Source organism: Chenopodium album, chromosome 12 (assembly GCF_948465745.1).
Source record: "Chenopodium album chromosome 12, dcCheAlbu1.1, whole genome shotgun sequence".
Taxonomy (NCBI): Eukaryota; Viridiplantae; Streptophyta; class Magnoliopsida; order Caryophyllales; family Amaranthaceae; genus Chenopodium; species Chenopodium album.
In genome coordinates this window covers 39,143,715-39,161,614 of record NC_137845.1, presented here as the reverse complement: position 1 = coordinate 39,161,614, position 17,900 = coordinate 39,143,715, and the positions used below count along the sequence as shown (strand labels likewise).

At 37.9% G+C, this 17,900-nt stretch overlaps 1 protein-coding gene across 1 annotated transcript; it reads left to right on the top strand.

Annotated features, from left to right (window-relative positions):
* Positions 1-1,258: 1,258 nt before the first annotated feature.
* On the top strand, positions 1,259-2,069 carry LOC145570511 (large ribosomal subunit protein uL11z). Its single transcript, XM_081629626.1, has one exon. The coding sequence runs from the start codon at positions 1,335-1,337 to the stop codon at positions 1,833-1,835; it is 501 nt and encodes a 166-aa protein (XP_081485752.1). The 5' UTR covers positions 1,259-1,334; the 3' UTR covers positions 1,836-2,069.
* Positions 2,070-17,900: the final 15,831 nt, after the last annotated feature.

The window sequence follows — 17,900 nt, the reverse complement described above, 5'->3', positions numbered from 1 at the left end:
CAACCGTAACCTTACTGATATTTTTTTGTTAAAATTCCGTTAAATCTAACATAACTAAGAAACTAAGGTTTACTTTATCCAAAAAAAAAAAAAAAAAAAAAAGGTAGTGCTTGTAGTTAGTACCCACAGCAATCCCCCTTCATTTTCATTCCCCTCTTTCCTCTTCAATAAAAAATTTGGGTTCTTGATTCTCTCTCCTCCTCATGGATTAGCAGTTTAGCACCATTATTGGATAATTTAACATCAAAGCCACACCCTAATTCTAGCACTAGAAATAATCGATTCTTGGGGTGGGGTTTTGATGGGTGATTGGTTTCGTGGGAAATTGAGTGTTTTTCGTGGGCGAGGTTTTGGCGGATGGTGTTTTCGTGGGTTGGGGGTTTCTTGGGTGGGGTTTTGGTGGGTGGCCAGCTGGTTTCGTGGGGGGATTTTTCGTGGGTGAGGTTTTGGTGGGTTGTGGTTTTTGTGGGTGGAGGGCGTTTTGAGTGGGGTTTGGAGTTGACAATGGCCGATTTCGGAGGAGGTTGCAGTGGAGGGGATGGAGAGGGGGTGGTTTGTTGTGGTGGAAGGTGTTGCTGGTCGAGGGTTTTGGGGTTAGTGCGTGGTGGCAGGCGCCTGGCAGCCATCAAAGATAAGGGAATGAGAAAGAAAATGGTTAAATAGAGATATAAAGATTAACGGCTATTTAACGGATTTAGGCTTAATAAGGCTACGGTTGAAAATTTATAAAATTATATGGCTACCAAAGATAATCGTAATAAAAATTGGGTACTATTGAAAATAAGCAAAAATAGAGGTCTACTATTGAGAATTTACCTTAAATAATTTCACGAACTACTCATTTATTTATGTTGATGAACTAGTTTCTTTATTTATGTTCATGAAATAGCTCATTATTGTTCAATTATTTATATATTGTCACCAATTAACCATATTTCAAAATAAAACTCGAACTCATTTAAATCAAAATAACTTAAACATGAACATAGTAGAACTAGACTCGGCTTGATTCATTTACACTCATTGATCCGACCGACCCATTGACACCTCATCAAAATTGGATTAAAAAAAAAGGGTACGGTACTCCATAATGAACACCGTCGTCAAATTGTACATACGTAGCCCATACCCCCCAGGAAAAAAATAAAATAAAATCCACACATTCAGTAAAAAAGCCCAACAAAATGAATCAATAACCAAAACCCTAACCCTATAAACACCCCTCTTAAAAACCCTAATTCGCACACTTTACCCTATTTCCGCCCAACCCCCATTTTCACACCCACTTTCTCTCTCCTTCCTCCGCCGTCCCTCCCTCCCACTCTCTCTCCAAAATGCCGCCGAAGCTCGACCCATCCCAAGTCGTCGACGTCTTCGTCCGAGTCACCGGAGGCGAAGTCGGAGCTGCGAGTTCACTCGCCCCCAAAATCGGACCACTCGGTCTTTCCCCGAAGAAAATCGGAGAAGACATTGCCAAGGAAACTGCTAAAGATTGGAAGGGTCTTCGTGTTACGGTCAAGCTTACTGTTCAGAATCGTCAAGCTAAGGTTACTGTTGTTCCTTCTGCTGCTGCGTTGGTTATCAAGGCGTTGAAGGAGCCCGAAAGAGACAGGAAGAAGGTGAAGAATATCAAGCATACTGGTAATATTTCTCTTGATGATGTTATTGAGATTGCTAAGATTATGAAGCCTAGATCTATGGCGAAGGAATTGAAGGGTACAGTGAAGGAGATTTTGGGGACTTGTGTTTCTGTTGGGTGTACTGTTGATGGTAAAGATCCTAAGGATTTGCAACAGGAGATTGCTGATGATGAGGTTGAGATTCCAGAGAATTAAGGGTTTTTATTTTTTTAATTTGGGTAATTTTGATTTTTGATGGAATCCTTGATTTTGGTTTTTAATGAGGAAAATGTTATGATTAGGGTTTTGATGGATGAATTTTGCAGAAAAATTATGTTATATTTTGATAATTTTGAGCATGGATATGTTTTTCTCCGTCATTTCCTTTTTATAATTGCATATGTTTTCATGGATTTTGTTGGGGATCATTAATACAGTAGTTTTGTTTAATCTAATCTGATTATTCTATCAAATTCGTGGCTTTATATTTGATTAATCATCTGTTGATTTTGGTTAATTGCTCTGGAATGTTGTTTTTTGTATGATTGAATTTGTTCAGCAGATTTGATTAGAGTTGATTACTAATAATTTCATTATGTAATTCAATCTGCTTTATCCTATATTATTCTGGTAATGTTGATTGGATTTTTTTTCGAATTTGTTTTAACCTACGATGTAGTTTACTCATATCAATCATACTGTTTGGGGGTGAAGTTCAGCTTGAGCAATGGTGTTCGTTGCCCATGCTTGTCTGCACGGTCTTAAATGTGTGTTAGTTAATCTTAGACTAGCAATTCTATGATTTCTATCAGTATTCTCCATTAGTCTTTGAGTTCAGAATAGATTGCCCACCTTATTGGGAGTAATTGATAGCATTTGTGGTATTGGTCGTAAGCCTTTGGTTTGTGGTATTGGTCGTAAGCCTTTGGTTTAATAAAACCATTCTTTTGCATTGGTTTTGGCTAGACTTGATAGGGGATCATGGGTTCATGAATCATGCTTAGGTGTAATAATTGAGCGAGCCGAGACTGAGGCTGTCTAGCTTAAAGATTATATGCAGAGTTTACCATTGACCAATCTACTTCCAACTTGGCTGAAATAGTTATAACAGCAGAGATGTCAAGAACAATTTGAGAAGATTGTTGTAACTTGCAAGTGATATTCTGCTGCAAGACATGGATGTAAGAGGGCTGTTGTGATTGATATCCTGCTGCATGTTTAACCACACTATAGCTGCTTAAGTAGGTTTCATTTCGGGCGTCATTATTGTGCTAAATCATTGTGTCCATGTGAGTCAAAATCTGAATTGGATATTTTTCAAGTCGGTTTCGGTTTGGATTGGTTGAGCTAGGTTTTGACATCTCTAGCTCTGAATATGAAATTTGTATGAAATTTCCTTCAAATTTCCAGTTTCTTTTACCCCACCCCCGTCACTCTTTTACTGGCGTGGTTCCTGGTAATATATTGTCTGGGATTTTCATGTATGATCACGCAATTTATTCTTAAAACATTTGTCTTGATTTGTGTTGAACTCCTTAATTCATCAAGTAATCAAATTATTCGAAGAATGATTATTTTAACTTGTGATGATCATCATTATTATCAAATAAATTACATAACAATCAGAGATTATACTTTCATGATGTGTAATCTCTGTTAGTTAGTAGAACATAGTCCGAAAGGCCAAAAGATTTCATCTTTGATCCCCGGGGAAAATTTCTATTGAGGCAACTTCACTTGGTCAGTAGAACAGTCTCCGATGGACCTATGTACGGGTTAGAAAGTTTTTGGGTGTGTTTGGTAACTAGCTTATTTGAGCAAAATTATCTTATTTGACCAACATTAGCTTATTGACTATTAAATAAGTTAATTCAAAGTATTTGGTGGGAAGTTTATTTAAAGAGTTTATTTTACTAAATAAGCTCTTTTTCAAAAAGCTACATTTAAGAGTTTTTTCAATTAGCTTATTCAATTCTTATAGTGGAATGACACTTATACCCCCATTTAATTAAAAATCCTATATGAACTACTTACCCCACAATTAGTTTATTGGTCATTTCATATAATCAATCAGCTTTATAACAATCAGCTATTTACCAAATACTTTTTTACAATAAGTTAATAAAATAAGTTAGTCAAATCAGTTAACACAATCAGTTAGTCAAAATCAACTAACACAATCAACTTCAGCTTTTCTCCAAACACGACCTCTATTTTATGTGCTAACGCATGTGTTACCCAGAAAGCAAACTGGGAAGGCCAACCTTGTAAACACTTCTGCAATAGTGTTACGGTCCGAGATTTTAGGCACCGGAACGTGTGGCGCGCTCTAGTCTTTTGGAAGGGGGGCTTGTGAGCATGAAATAATACAAGTGGGTAATTAAATCTCAGGAGCACTCACGTCTAATTGGGCGACGGAGTGCGGATGGTCGGGGCTTGTGACGGCTGATACTTAAAGGCGGGCACCGTCACAAGCGGGTTTGAACAACGAGTTCTTAGTGCATCAAGTTGGTGTGGAGGGGAGCTACTATGCAAGTAAGACACAATATTTATAAAAGTATTAACAACAAACAAGGATAAAAACAAGACAACAATTGGTAGAATGCTTAAGATTTCATTCAATCATTCACCATCTAAATAGCCTAAGTAGTACATGCATAGAATCTCTAGTGAACACTGAATTGACAGTAACATAATAATGGGATCTAAGGCTTAGAATACATGAACTTAACTCTAGAAAAACATATAAACATCCTCCCCAACTTTAGCTGTCGACGACATCGTCAACTTACAAGAATTACAATCAAAATTTGAAAATCCTAATCTATCTTGAGTCTCTAGTGCGCCGTTGATGCGGCTCGCTTGTTGAATCCTCATTGACTCTGAATCTGGATCTTCATTGTTGCAGAGGAGCTTGTCTCCGAGGTGGCTCTTCTCGAACAACTTGTTGAGAGCTTCATCTTTGAGTTTCCTCTTAGGAGCTGCATCTTGTGGCTGGTGCCTCTTGGGTATCCATTCTCTTTGTGATCCCCTACACGTGACCTTTGTGGTTGGCTGGACCAATGTACTCCTTTTCTCTTGGGAGATTCCACTTCGAGCAGTGTTTCTGATTCTTGTTTTGGCAGAGGTGTATCTTCAATGTTGCCAGCTCATTGGGCTTCATCTTCCACTTCTCAGGGTCTCTAGTGCGAGCTTATTTCTTCGATGTTGCCTCCTTCTCTGGCTCCATCACTCGCATTGTTGATAAATATCAGAATTTTGGTTCTTCCTCAGGTGCTACCATTCTCATGGGACTCATTCGGTAGATGAAACCCATCTTACATGTGGGTTCCTTATAGCTGCTTGTCTCTTTGTTTTTCCCTTTCTCCTTTAGGGCCTCCTGTACGGATATGGATAATAATCTCATCTAGATCTTGTCAAGCTATTCCTTATGCTTGCACTTCCACCATTTGTGTGAGCCTCGACAAAGTATGCAGTTCAACATTTGTCGAGGAAGTGTATTGTGCAAGAGGGTCGATGTAGATTTCTGAGCATCACCTCCTCTACTTCTTCTTTGATCTTTATCTATGGTGTTGGACGATACTCGAGAGCCGATCTCTGAACCCTTTGGAGAGCTCGGAGCTGGGCTATCGTAGCGTGTGGACGTCCTACTTGAATTATTCTTGGATTTACGGAACTTCCCGACTTAGTAGTCTATTAATCTCCCAGCAGCACACATGACATCAACGAGAGTGTCAATCTTCTTCCTTAAAGTTGCTCGATGCGCCCATTACTTTAACCCATTGACAAAGTTGAACACATGATCTTTCTCATTCATGTCTGTGATGTCCAACATTATCGCCGAGTATTCCTTCACATAGTCACAAAGAGAGCCCTTCTAGCGGTACTCTTGCAACTTCATCCGAGTAACAAAGTCTGTGTTGTCGGGATAGAATTGTTCTTTGAGTTCCTCTTTAAACTCCGCCTATGTATCAATCTTTGTCCTTCCTGCTTCGATGTCTGCATGCTTGGTGTGCCACCAAAGTTTAGCATCTTTGGACAAGTATATGATGGCAATTTCCACCTTCTAATTGTTACTCAATTGACATATTCGGAAGTATTTCTCCATGTCAAAGAGGAAGTTGTCAACTTCTTTTGCATTTCTAGCGTCACTGTAGTCGCGAGGTTTGGGTGGCTTCATCTTTACCACACCAACCCCCTTTGCGTCTCTGCCCACAATGTGCATTAGGGTAGCACATTTCTCAAGTGCTTCATCAGCTTGTCCTTAAGCAAAGTTCAATTGCTCGTGGAGAGCATCTCTATCCTCCATCAATTTCACAATTTGCCCGGCTTGCTCGTGTACAATGACTTGGAGCTGGGACCATTCATTCGCATTTGTCTTGAGCCAACTGAGCCTTTCTTCTATGAATTCCAGCTTTGTGTAGCCCTCCTTGGTGCCTACATGGGGTCCTTGAGACGAGGTTTGGACCTAGTATCTGATACCAATTGTTACGGTCCGGGATTTTAGGCCCCGGAACGTACGACGCGCTCTAATCTTTTGGCGGCAAGAACACTAGCCTTGTACGGAAGTGGGACTTGTGAGCATGAAGCAACATAAGTGGGCAATTAAATCTCAAGAGCACTCACATCTATTTGGGTGATGGAGTGCGGATGGTCGGGGCTTCTGATAGCTGATACTTCAAGACAGGCATAAGTAGGTCCAAACCACGAGTTCTTAGTGCAACAAGTTGGTGTGGAGGGGAGCTATTATATAAGTAAGACATAATATCTATAAAGTTCAAACAACAAACAAGCATAAAAGCAAGGCAACATTTGGTAGAAGGCTTAAGATTTCATTCAAACATTTACCTTCTAAAGAGTTTAAAGTAGTACATGCGTAGAATCCTAAGGCCTAGAAAACATAAAGTAAATTTTAGAAAAGCATCTAAAGGGCATCTAATACATCAAAAGAAGTTGGATTCTGGCCTTGTTTAGTAAATGACTTTTGACTGGCTTTTTTTTATTGGTTTTTGGTTTTCAGCTTTTTCTTTTTGTCAAACAACAAAAATACATATTTGATAAATGCTTTTCAGCTAGTTGAAAAAGCCAACTTTTTTGCTAAAAACAAAAAGTTAGTCTTACTAGCTTGAAGACTAGCTTTTTGTTTTTGGCTTTTGGCTTTTCATTAAACAAATTAATTCTTTATCCTTACTTAATAAGTAATAATTAATAATTACTTTCTCTTTTCCAAATTACTCACAACATTTTGACTTTTTGCACAATTCACATATCTCACTTTGACCATCTTTTTTAGCTATTATATGGAAGCCAATTTAGTCATGTAAGATGTTGTTGGGTCTTTTTTAATGTATAGTATCTTAATATAAACTTTTTATAGCTTTTATAAATATATAATAAAAGATATTACCGGTCAAACATGTGCATGAGCAAGCGTTTTCAATAAAAACGTTGCATGTAAACTGGGATAGAGGGATTAATAATTAATAATTCATAATTAGTAATTAATAATTCAAAATTAATAATTAATAATTAGTAATTAGTAATTAATAATTAATAATTTTAATTTATAATTAATAATTCATAATTAATAATTAATAATTATTCATAAATGATTAATGATTAATAATTAATACTTAATAGTTAGTAATTTTTAATTAATAATTAAAAATTAATAATTAATAATCAATAATTAATAATTAATAATTGATAATAAATAATAATAATTAATAATTAGTAATTAGTAATTAATAATTACTGTAATAATTAGTAATTATTAGTACTTAATAATTAATAATTAGACATTGGTAAATGTTAGTACCTAATAACCAATACTTAGTATTTAACAATTAGTAATTAGTACTTAATAACTAGTAATTAATAATTAATAGTTAGTATTTTGTTTTAGAAAGTAACAAATATTAGTAACTAGTAATTAATAATTAATAATACTTATAATAAATGAATAAGAATGCATAATAATGTCTGGACATTATGCATAGATGAAGTTAAAATCTAACAATTGATTTTACCAAATATATTTACATACAATAAATGGTCAAACAGGCACTAGAAACAGCCAATACTAACAGGCTGTCAAACAAGCCTACTTAAACAGCCAGCAGCCAATTGTCAAACAAGGCCTCTAACACATAGGCACAAGATCAAGTACATAACTCATACACCACTCTATTGCCTACTTCACTACTTTAATCAATCACCCCTTACATGGTGTTTAGAGAAAACTGATTAATTAAAGAAAAAGGAGAGACCAAGATTGAGAAGTGCGTGAATTGGGTTTGTGGTTCTATGGTTGTTGTCTTTCTTCGTCTTTGTTTTTCACAGTTAAACTCGTTTGAATGATTGGTGGTTTTTACAACCAACTCAAACACCATTTGACAAATACTAATTTCTATTCTCTCCGTTTTACAATGATATTCTTATTTAGAATCAAATCTATGATGTATTTAGTTTTAAGGTGTGTACATATGTTGGAATTCTTGATTTTTTAGGAATTATATGTAAGTGCCGTTTGACTATATTTTATTAATGAGATCCCTTTTCTTCTTGTAAAAAAAAAAAAAAAAAAAAAGTTTGGAGAGAATTGAATATTGTTTGTATGTCTTTTGAATCGCAAGAAATAAACACTTTTCACTATAAGAATTTAGTAGAGGCCAGTACGGGCGAAGTTGACTTCCATGACTCAACTTCCTACCATCATCCCTGATCCTTAATTAGTGGTTCGTAACCATATGGAGTTAGTAATCTCATGCATTATAAATGGGGTGTATCCTTCACAGATCAATCGTTGTTTCCTTTTACTTTGTCCCTTTTTGTGGTTGTCTTTAATGATCCATAAATAGTTAACAAGAAGTTCCTTTAAAAACTTATTGTCAACTCCCTACTTTTGTCCCTTATCATAAAATGTCAAATCCTAATTCCTATGATTGCCAAGCATCTTTACCACATGCTTAAGTAGACGCGCTTCATTTGACGTCGATGCTAACAATATTGGAATACAGTAAGTGAAAATTTCATTACTTTTTTTTTCTCATACAAATCCTATTTATTATTCATATTAATTTTCAAAACCATGAACTCTTTACGAGTTTTATTTGGTGCATTTGATGTATTACAATCTAGAGTAAGAACGACTAGGATGTCATTAACAGTGCTAGCCAGCCAAACTAGTCTAGCACATATTACACAGCATTTTAAGAAGTCCTTATGATTCTAATGTTGATGATGAATCTATAAAAGAAGGGGCAGAAGTAAGATCCTAATTTTAAGTGTTCATGTTTTTGAATTATTGAGAATTGCCCAAGTACTTTTGATGATGTATGTCTTTGAAATATCAACTTTGTTAGGGGCAATTTACTATCTATGTAATGAGGTTTTTTCCCTTATTTTTTATAATCAATGTTTTAGATAAAAACAATGGGACCTTCGACAAGGTCCTTTTTTGTGAGCTGAAGACTGATCTCGGCCCAATTGATGGTCGGGCCAAGGATTTCCTGTACAGCAAACACATGTAAACTGGTCTCAGGGGTGTTGCCAAGCAAGACCCCTCTGATGCCGAAGTCAGTACAGTGTTTAGAGAGAGAAAGCTATGCAAGAGTATTTTTTGCTTGATACTTAATGTGAATGAATGTAGAGAGAGAAGATTGAAGGCTTTTATATCGTTGCTTAATGGATAAATGGGCCGTGGGGTCAAATGGGCTTGCCATGTTGACTGGGCCTTTGACTGACTTGGAATGACTTTGAGGGTTGAACCTTTACCTTGGGCTTGTAATTAAAATATTTGTGGACTTGCCCAATCTAAGGGAATTGGACCCAAACAACTTGCCCCCCCGAATCCGAGTCAGAAGTATGACGGGTCGGGTTTTGACTTGCAAAATGGAGAGAAGTAAATGATTTAATTAGTGTTTGAATTTAGGTAGTTATTGACGCAATAACGATTGTTTAGAATGTAATTAGGGAAGTGGAGAGTCTAGTGGGTAGCAAATTAAGATTATTGTGTCACTCGAATCCCAATAATTTCATTTCACCCCAATTTTGTTGGATGCTTTGGTTTTCTATATTGGCATAAACACTAAGCACCTTTGGGACCCAAGGCTAAATCTGGCGCTTGGACTTTTCCCATGTCCAACTTATTATTTGTGTGAGTAACATAGTGTATTTGAAAGGTCATTTTGCTTCAGTTTTTTAATTTTCTTTTTTTGCAGGCACTCGCACTGGCTATCGCTTTTCAATCAATAACTGATTATCACAAACAGCGCCCACCAATTGATGATCTTGGTCCTAAAGATTCGATTTCAAATACACCAAGTACTACCTATCCTCCACGGCGGCAGTTGCGAACATCTAGGTGCTCCCCACCATGCGAATAAGGATCATAAGATTGCTGAACATGGTGATAAACATGCCCCATGTGTATCTCATGCTATAGATAATGACAACCAGTGGCAAAAATTTGGAAGGTGGTCAGCCTTCACATGACAATGTTGGGAGGGATAGTGCGGCTTGGCGGCATCCTTTGGATTTATCTGATGGCCCACCACGAGATCACCATCCAAATGCTAAGTCACGTTCTTTTAATTCAATGGGCCATAATCTTTTGTGCCGAAACTCAAGCACCTGTATTTTGCACAATGTTGCTCCTGTTACCAGTCAGCATGTTGAGCGAGACTCGTCGTCAGAAGCTTTTGAATTCTCGCCATCGTATGATGCTCATACTCCTGTGGTGGCTCCAGAATTAACAAACAATCAAGAAGATGATTTTCCAATTGGTTCCCCTTCTCAGAACGACGAGGTTGTTCCTATGGACTGCACACCGCCTCAATCACCATCAACCCTTGATATCTTGGTGGATGATAATCAAAATCGAGATGAGAAGTCACCTATTGCCACCATGAGACCAAAGGGTCGGAGCAGGGCCGCTTCTTATATTCATAAGGGTCGGGAACAAATGCGGAAATGGGTTCCCAACAAATGCCCTGCGAAGCGTTCGGGTGGTGTGCTGGAACCATCATCAGCCCCTGTCTCGGTATTGCAACATGGCTCTGATTGTTTTCCCTGTTTATTACCTTACAAGAAGCGCAAGGGCAATTTAGATTTGGTTTCTACAGCTTCTTATTCAGCGGGTTCGGTGACCTCCGGTAATGGGTCACCCAAGTCGAGCTGAAAGTTGGTGCTTCGAACTGTAGGGGTCTTGGACAAGCGGACTCCCCTAACGTTCCATATCTAAGCTCTTTAGTCCGCTCTCATCACTTGGATGTGGTGTTTTTAATGGAAACAATGGTTTCTGTGGATAATGTTGTGCGTAGTTTAGCCTCTATTCCTTTTTTGGGTTGCTGTGGTGTAGATGCTGTAGGCTTAAGTGGTGGTTTGTTCATCTTTTGGCTTGCTCCTTTTACTGTAGTTCCGTTGTTTATATCTCCAAACTTTGTAGTTTGTAAAATAGAGGTTGGTGATGCGATAAAATTTGTGATCTTTGTGTACGAAGCGCCTCATGTAGAGGATAGATCAGAAGTGTGGTTGTCTATTGCTCGATTTGTCCAAACTTACCCGAACATTTTGTTGATTGGTGATTTTAACCAAGTCGAGTACCTATCGGATAAACTAGGAGGCTCTTCACTTATTCTAGGACGATTGGATTTTATTCAATGAAGGTTGGATTTGGGGTTAGTGGATGTTCCTTTTTCTGGACCTTCTCACACTTGGACAAACAATAGAATAGAGGTAGACCCGACTTTTAAAAGATTGGATAGGGCATACGCAACTCAGGATTGGTTTATTGAATGTCCGGACTCCACTGTTCATTATTAGCCGATTTTATTTTCGGATCATGCGACTATTATCTTTTCGGACTCGATACCTCGGGATACTGTTGGGCGACCTTACAAAATCGAAAATTAGTGCTTATCCGCTCAGAATATTTCAAGGATTGTTAAGGACGGCTGTCTTTTAGAATTCATAGGCTCTCCGTGTTTTACCTTATCTCACAGGCTTGCTGTTATCCGCGGGCGACTTAAAGACTGGTGCCTTGGTCACAGGAAATCTTGGGGTATAAATTGAAAGTCTTTATGTTCTGATTTATCATCTTGTTCTACTCATTTACAATCCCCCGTGGCGCTAGTTCTTTTTCTTAATACTAGAGAAGAGAAGATTGCCAAAGCAACTGCTGCTTTTCTCTATTGGAAACAACGTGCTAAAACTAAATGGGATGCTGAAGGGGAGTCACACTCCAAATTACTGTTTTCGGTTGTCCAAGCTCGCCGTCGAAGTAATCTGATTGTTAGTCTGAAGAATGATGCTGGTGTTTAGGATTCTGATTCTCTTGGGCTTCGTTCTTTGATTTAGGCATTTTACTCAGATTTGTATTCTCCTGCTTCTCCTTCTGAGTGTGACCCTACTTTTTCTTGGGATCACCTTGGCCTCCCGACTCTGTCCCTGTCTCAGAAGGACATATTAATGGCCCCGTTCTCGACTTCTGAGATTAAAGCTACAATGTTTCATATTGCTAATGACAAATCCCCTGGGCCTGATGGCTTTACCTCGGCTTTTTTCAAGACTCATTGGGAGGATACTAGGCATTTCGTTATCTCGGCGGTTCAGTACTTTTTTGCTCATGGTTATATGCTGAAGGATTGGAATAGAACCATCTTAGTCCTTCTTCCGAAGGTTTCCTAGCCGGAGTTGGTGTCTCAGTTTCGGCTGATTGGGTTGTGTAATGTCCAGTAGAAATGCATCGCGAAGTGCATTACTGGCCGTCTGCGAGGGGTTCTTCCTTCTCTTATTTCAGGGTTCCAGAATGCCTTTGTGCCAAGTCGTCTAATTTCTGATAATGCTCTAGTAGCTCACGAGCTTCTATCCTTTATGAATGCTTCTAAAGCACGGAAACGTTTTTACACGGATCTAAAATTGGATATGAATAAATCTTATGATAGAGTGCGCTAGGATTTTTTAAGTCAGGTTTTACGGGCTTTTGGCTTTCCGCCTTATTGGGTTCATATTATTGAACAGTGTGTTACAACTGTCTCGTACCAGGTTTTTGTGAATGGGAGTCTTACGCCCTCCTTTCGACCACAATGTGGTCTTAGACAGGGTGATCCTCTGTCTCCGTATCTTTTTGTGTTGTGTATGGAGGTGTTGTCAGCCTCTCTTAGACGGGCAGAAGAACAAGCCTTGTTTTCTGGTATTCGTGTTTCTAGGGGCGGACCTTCGATTTCTCATCTTTTCTTTTCATATAATTCGCTGTTATTTTTCCAGGTTTCGCCCCATGCGTGTGACAATGTCATGGCCATTCTTTCAACCTTTTGCTCTGCTTCGGGTCAGATGATTAATCTTCAGAAGTCCTTTGTCAAGTTCAACCCGAATACACCTCACGACTACTTTGATTTTTTGGCTCGCAGTCTTCGTCTACAATCGAAAGCTTCTTTGGGTACCTATCTTGGCCTTCCTGTTAACCTCAGAAGGAGTAAAGTTTCGAAATTCTGGTTCTTAATTGACAAGGTTGTTAGCTGGTTATCTGCTTTTGCTTCTCTTCGGTTGTCGGTAGCAGCGAAACTGGTTATCATAATTCAATGTTGGTAGTATCGTTTAATCACATCTTGTCAGTTTTCAAGATACCGTCTTCTGTAGCTTCTTAACTTGACATTATGCTTTCCACCTTCTAGTGGAGATCGTCTGGTTCTCGGAAGGGTTTGGCGTTGTGATCGACTTCTCTTCTTCACTTACCCAAAGGTTTGGGGGGTTTGGGTTTGCGCTACATTTCCTACTTTAATTCAGCACTCCTTACTAGTACAGGATGGAGGATGATCCGAAATCCTCAACTTTTGGTTTCTAAGCTCATGTTTTCGAAGTACCCCTCTTTGCCTGTCACCCCAGAAGCTCGTATTTATCGACCCTCCTGGGGCTCTCGTGGGTTACATATGGCCTTTTCGGCTATTTCTTCCGGTGTACGTTGGAAAGTGGGTAGAGGTAATAGGGTACACATTACAACCGACGACTGGGCTCTTGGGGGTCCATTATTATTCAAGGATGGTTTATCACAGTTGGATCTTCCGACTCATGTGTCTAATATAATTGATCCGCTAACTAAAGCGTGGGACTCCTCAAGAGTCCATCGGTTTTTTGATGGCCCAACTGCAGTTAGGATCCTTAGTCTAGATCGTCCGTAAGATCTTATGGACGATTTTGTGTACTGGAAATTTTCTAAGGATGGCTCCTTTTCTACGAAGTCTGTCTATGCTCTCTTATTTCAGCAGACTATTAGATGTCCTCCTTTGGGGTCCTTGCCTGCTTCCTAGTGAAGGAAATTTTGGGCACTCCCCCTTCTTCCGAAATGGAAGATCTTTGGTTGGAAAATAATTCAGGCTGGTATTCCGGTTGCCTCGGTTCTAGCTGTTCGAGGCAATTCTGTGGATCTGGTTTGCTGCTTCTGTCAGAAGGAGCAGGAGACGGTCGACCATTTGTTTAGAGACTGTGATTTCATTGCTCCTTTGTGGGTTCGCAGCTCGTTTCATATCAATCGCCAGGGTCTTCTTCATCTTCCCTTTCTCCGATGGTTTTCTGTTATGGTCTCGTTATTAGCAGCTGCTAAGGACTGGGAGAACTTGGTGCAGTTTTTCTCCCTTCTTTGGGCTATTTGGTTGACTTGTAATAATGTACGTTTCCGGCAACAAGTTGTCTCTCTCGATGATGTTTTACTTCTTGTTTCTTAGTGGACTGTGCGGGGGATGCAAGCCTAAGATTCTCACCTTTCCTCCTCTGCTTTGGGTCCTACTCCTACGCCGGTTGGTTCGAGGTTTGGTGCCATGCTTGCTGGGGATCCTACATCGGGGTTTGATATTTGTTTGATTTGTGATGGGTCTTGGTCGTCCTCCGATAACTCGGTAGGTGATGGTTGGGTTTTTGGTGATTGTGATTCTCCTTCAGTCCGTGGGGGAAGGACACGTGCTTCTCTCTCTTCTTCAGCCTTACAGTCTGAGTTACAAGCTTGTTTCTGGGGGTTACGCAATGCCTTTTCTCGTGGTTTTTGTAGGGTTCTTATTTACTCGGACTGTGAGCCTTTGTGTTTGATGTTAGCCCAACAACAGAGGGATGAGGTTTCTTTATACTGGTTATTTCGGGATATCCAGGTTCTTCTGTCTACCTTTACGTCTTGTAAAATTCTTAAGGTTCCGTGGAAATGGTGTCTCTTGCTCACTGGTTGGCTGGAAAGGCTCGTGCTCGGGAGTGTCTTTTTTGGTCTTTTTAATTTTTGCTCGTGTTTTTTTTCTTTTCTTTCTTTCTTTGTACTCACTGTAAAAAAAAAAAACTTCCTATAAAAAAATATGCTTTTTTTTTTATTAGAGTTTCAATTCAAAGAAAGCGACGAGCTGAATAAGAATTGAAAATGATCATCATATGCATGAAACTAGTTTAGATTTAAGAAACTTTCTTAAATTGCCACTACTATTTTTCTGGTGTTCCACCCGATTCACCCTTTAGGCTAATCCAGATTCAGGGATCAGTTCTAGGTGATTAAGTTCCACTCCCCTTCCAATTATTGTTGCGGGGGATCAAACACGAGTCCTTCCTACCAAGTGTAGTCCCAATCACTACTACACCAACAACCAATTGGTACCTTGCCATTACTATAATTTGGCGCTTATTAGATATTACAAATTCTAAAATAGACCCGCTTCACATTAATTTATTGTGAACCACTAATATAAGAGACACCATGATCATTTTACAAAAATAAGCAAACCTTTACCCCATCTTCTAAAAATAAGAAAACTTTTGATTGACCCAGAATAAGTCGACTTTTATAAGGTATCTTCCAAAAATGAGTAATGACCAGATGGCTTTAGGATTAACCGGTTGTTTGGTTAATAATGCCACGTGTTACAACATGATTGATTTATTTTAAAATTTTAATATTAATTAATTAAATTAATTTTGTTTTATAAAAAAGTTATTTAAATTAATTAATAAAAAAAACCCTCACCCCATCGCAGAATTTCCCTTACCACCCCCACCCCTGCCGCCAGTGCCAGCCATTGTCCACTCCCCCGTCATAGCCATCTGGTTAATTATGGTAGTGGATTTGAGGGGTGGTGGTTATTGGTGATGTTGTGAATTTGGGAATGGTTGCAGGTTGAGGAACAGGGGATGATATTAGGCGGATGTATGTTAGGGGTGAAGATGAGTTGGGTGGTGGTGGGAAGGGGTTGCCGATGGGTGGATCAGATTGGAGTAGGCGCCCGTAGGGAGTGTACGGTGGCTGACTGACTGGTGTGCAATTGTGTGGTGGCTGGCACTCTGGCAGGGGGTGGGGGTGGAGGAGGCAGTTTGCGCTATGGCATAGAAGTTTTTTTTTTTTTTTTTTTTTTTTTTTTTTTTTTTTTTTTTTTTTTTTTTAGTTGATTGAAATAATTTCTTTTTTTATTATTAAAAGTCACTTGTTGAAAAGGTTGTAGGTCATCTGACCTATTTAAAGAAAATACCTCTTAAAGTCGACTTATTTTGAGTTAATCAAAAGGTTTGCTTATTTTGGGAAGACCGAGGAAAGATTTGCTTATTTTTGACAAATTTTCCTAAAATAAAAGGTTACTATGTTAAAATAAAAGTCTTTATAATATTAGAAAGGTTATAAAATGTTTTTTTATAACGAAATTTTAAATATACTAATCAATATGAATAATAAAGGTCCCTATGTTAAAATGAGTTACTATGTTCAACATAATGTAGTACTTTAGGTTCGTATAATATTAAATCATTTAAATATCACACAAGTTTTAATAAAGAATACTATGTTAAAATTAAGGTTACTATGGATAGAATTAGGGTCACTATGTTAAATATAATGTTAGTTATGTGCGTATGGACTTTGGGTCCACAATAATTTATTGTGAACCAAGTCCACAATAATTTATTGTGAACCAAGTCCACAAAAGTTTTTTTCATTAGATATTTGAGACTATTATCTTTAGAGTAATATTTATGTAATATTTTTACTTTGACTAGGGTGACTTCACGCGCGCATTGCGCGCGGAGTAGTTTGGTAACCCTTTTCCCAAAAAAAAAAAAAAGATGGTGTAATTATGTTTGAATTAGTGTATATTCGTTTGGGTCACACGCGATGTTGCAAAAGTGTGTCCCAATTTTATAAAATTTGTTGATTTTTGTAGACATTTAACTCCGATTTAAAATAAAGTATATATGACTACATGTATCTATTTTAATACTTTCTCCGTTTTTTTACTTGACACGGCTTGACTTTTACACTATTCACACAACACGCTTTGACTCGCTTTTGTGGTTTATAGATACGATAAAATATATTCATGTGGGATCTTATTTGAATCGTTTCAATGTATATTTTATTAATATCTATTTTTTTTTATAATTTTACAATGTTGATAATTAGAGATATTAATCGTTAAAAACCATGTATTGTCAAGCGTGATAATATAAAGGGGTCAACTAAAAAAACAAAGGAAGTAGGATTTAATAAATCAAATTACCACACAAACTCCAAAATTTCTGCCTAATCCCCATGATAACCATAACTTAGAGCCATTTCACTTCAACTTAATTTCAGTTCAGTTCAGTTCAGCTCCAATCAGTTCAGTTCCTAATGTCTCTCTCTCATAAAATATTCATTTCAGCTCACTTCAGTTCAGCTCCAAATTAGTTCAGTTCGATTAAGCTCCGATCAGTTTAGTTCTGTTCAGCTCATTAAATGTGAACAGGCCCTCACATCATAAAAAATGTCAAAAATAAACTAACATGAACACCATAAATTTTAAAAATAAATCAAGCTCGTGCCCAATTATGTTAACTAACCAAGTCATTCTTTGCATTTATAATTATATTTGGCGTGCGACCCAATCGATCGTAAAACAATCTCAATTAGTATTGTAATTAAATCGTAAATTAAAAAAATTATATATTATATTTACTCTCATTCTTTAATTAACTCATAATTAAGGTTTCTCAAGTAGTTTGCTTGATGAGGTAAGACAAGATCTCAGGTGTAATCAAAATCTTAATTGAGACCTCTAATAATCCACGTACTTTCCTCTTTATATTGTTAGGTACATGATCACACTTACAACACCCTCCCGCCAAAGCCAATCTCAAAATAAAACATAACTCAACGAAATTTTCACTTGAAAATGGAAGTTTAGCACAAGTATATAATTGAACAAGACCTGAAACTGCCTTATTGCTTAATAATCCTATAAATGCTAATTACTTTTCCATGTATTTAGATGATCCACGTTGAGTCGT

Bases quoted from the DNA above. Each gene is read 5' to 3' on its own strand.
- LOC145570511 (XM_081629626.1), top strand. From the start codon at position 1,335: ATGCCGCCGAAGCTCGACCCATCCCAAGTCGTCGACGTCTTCGTCCGA.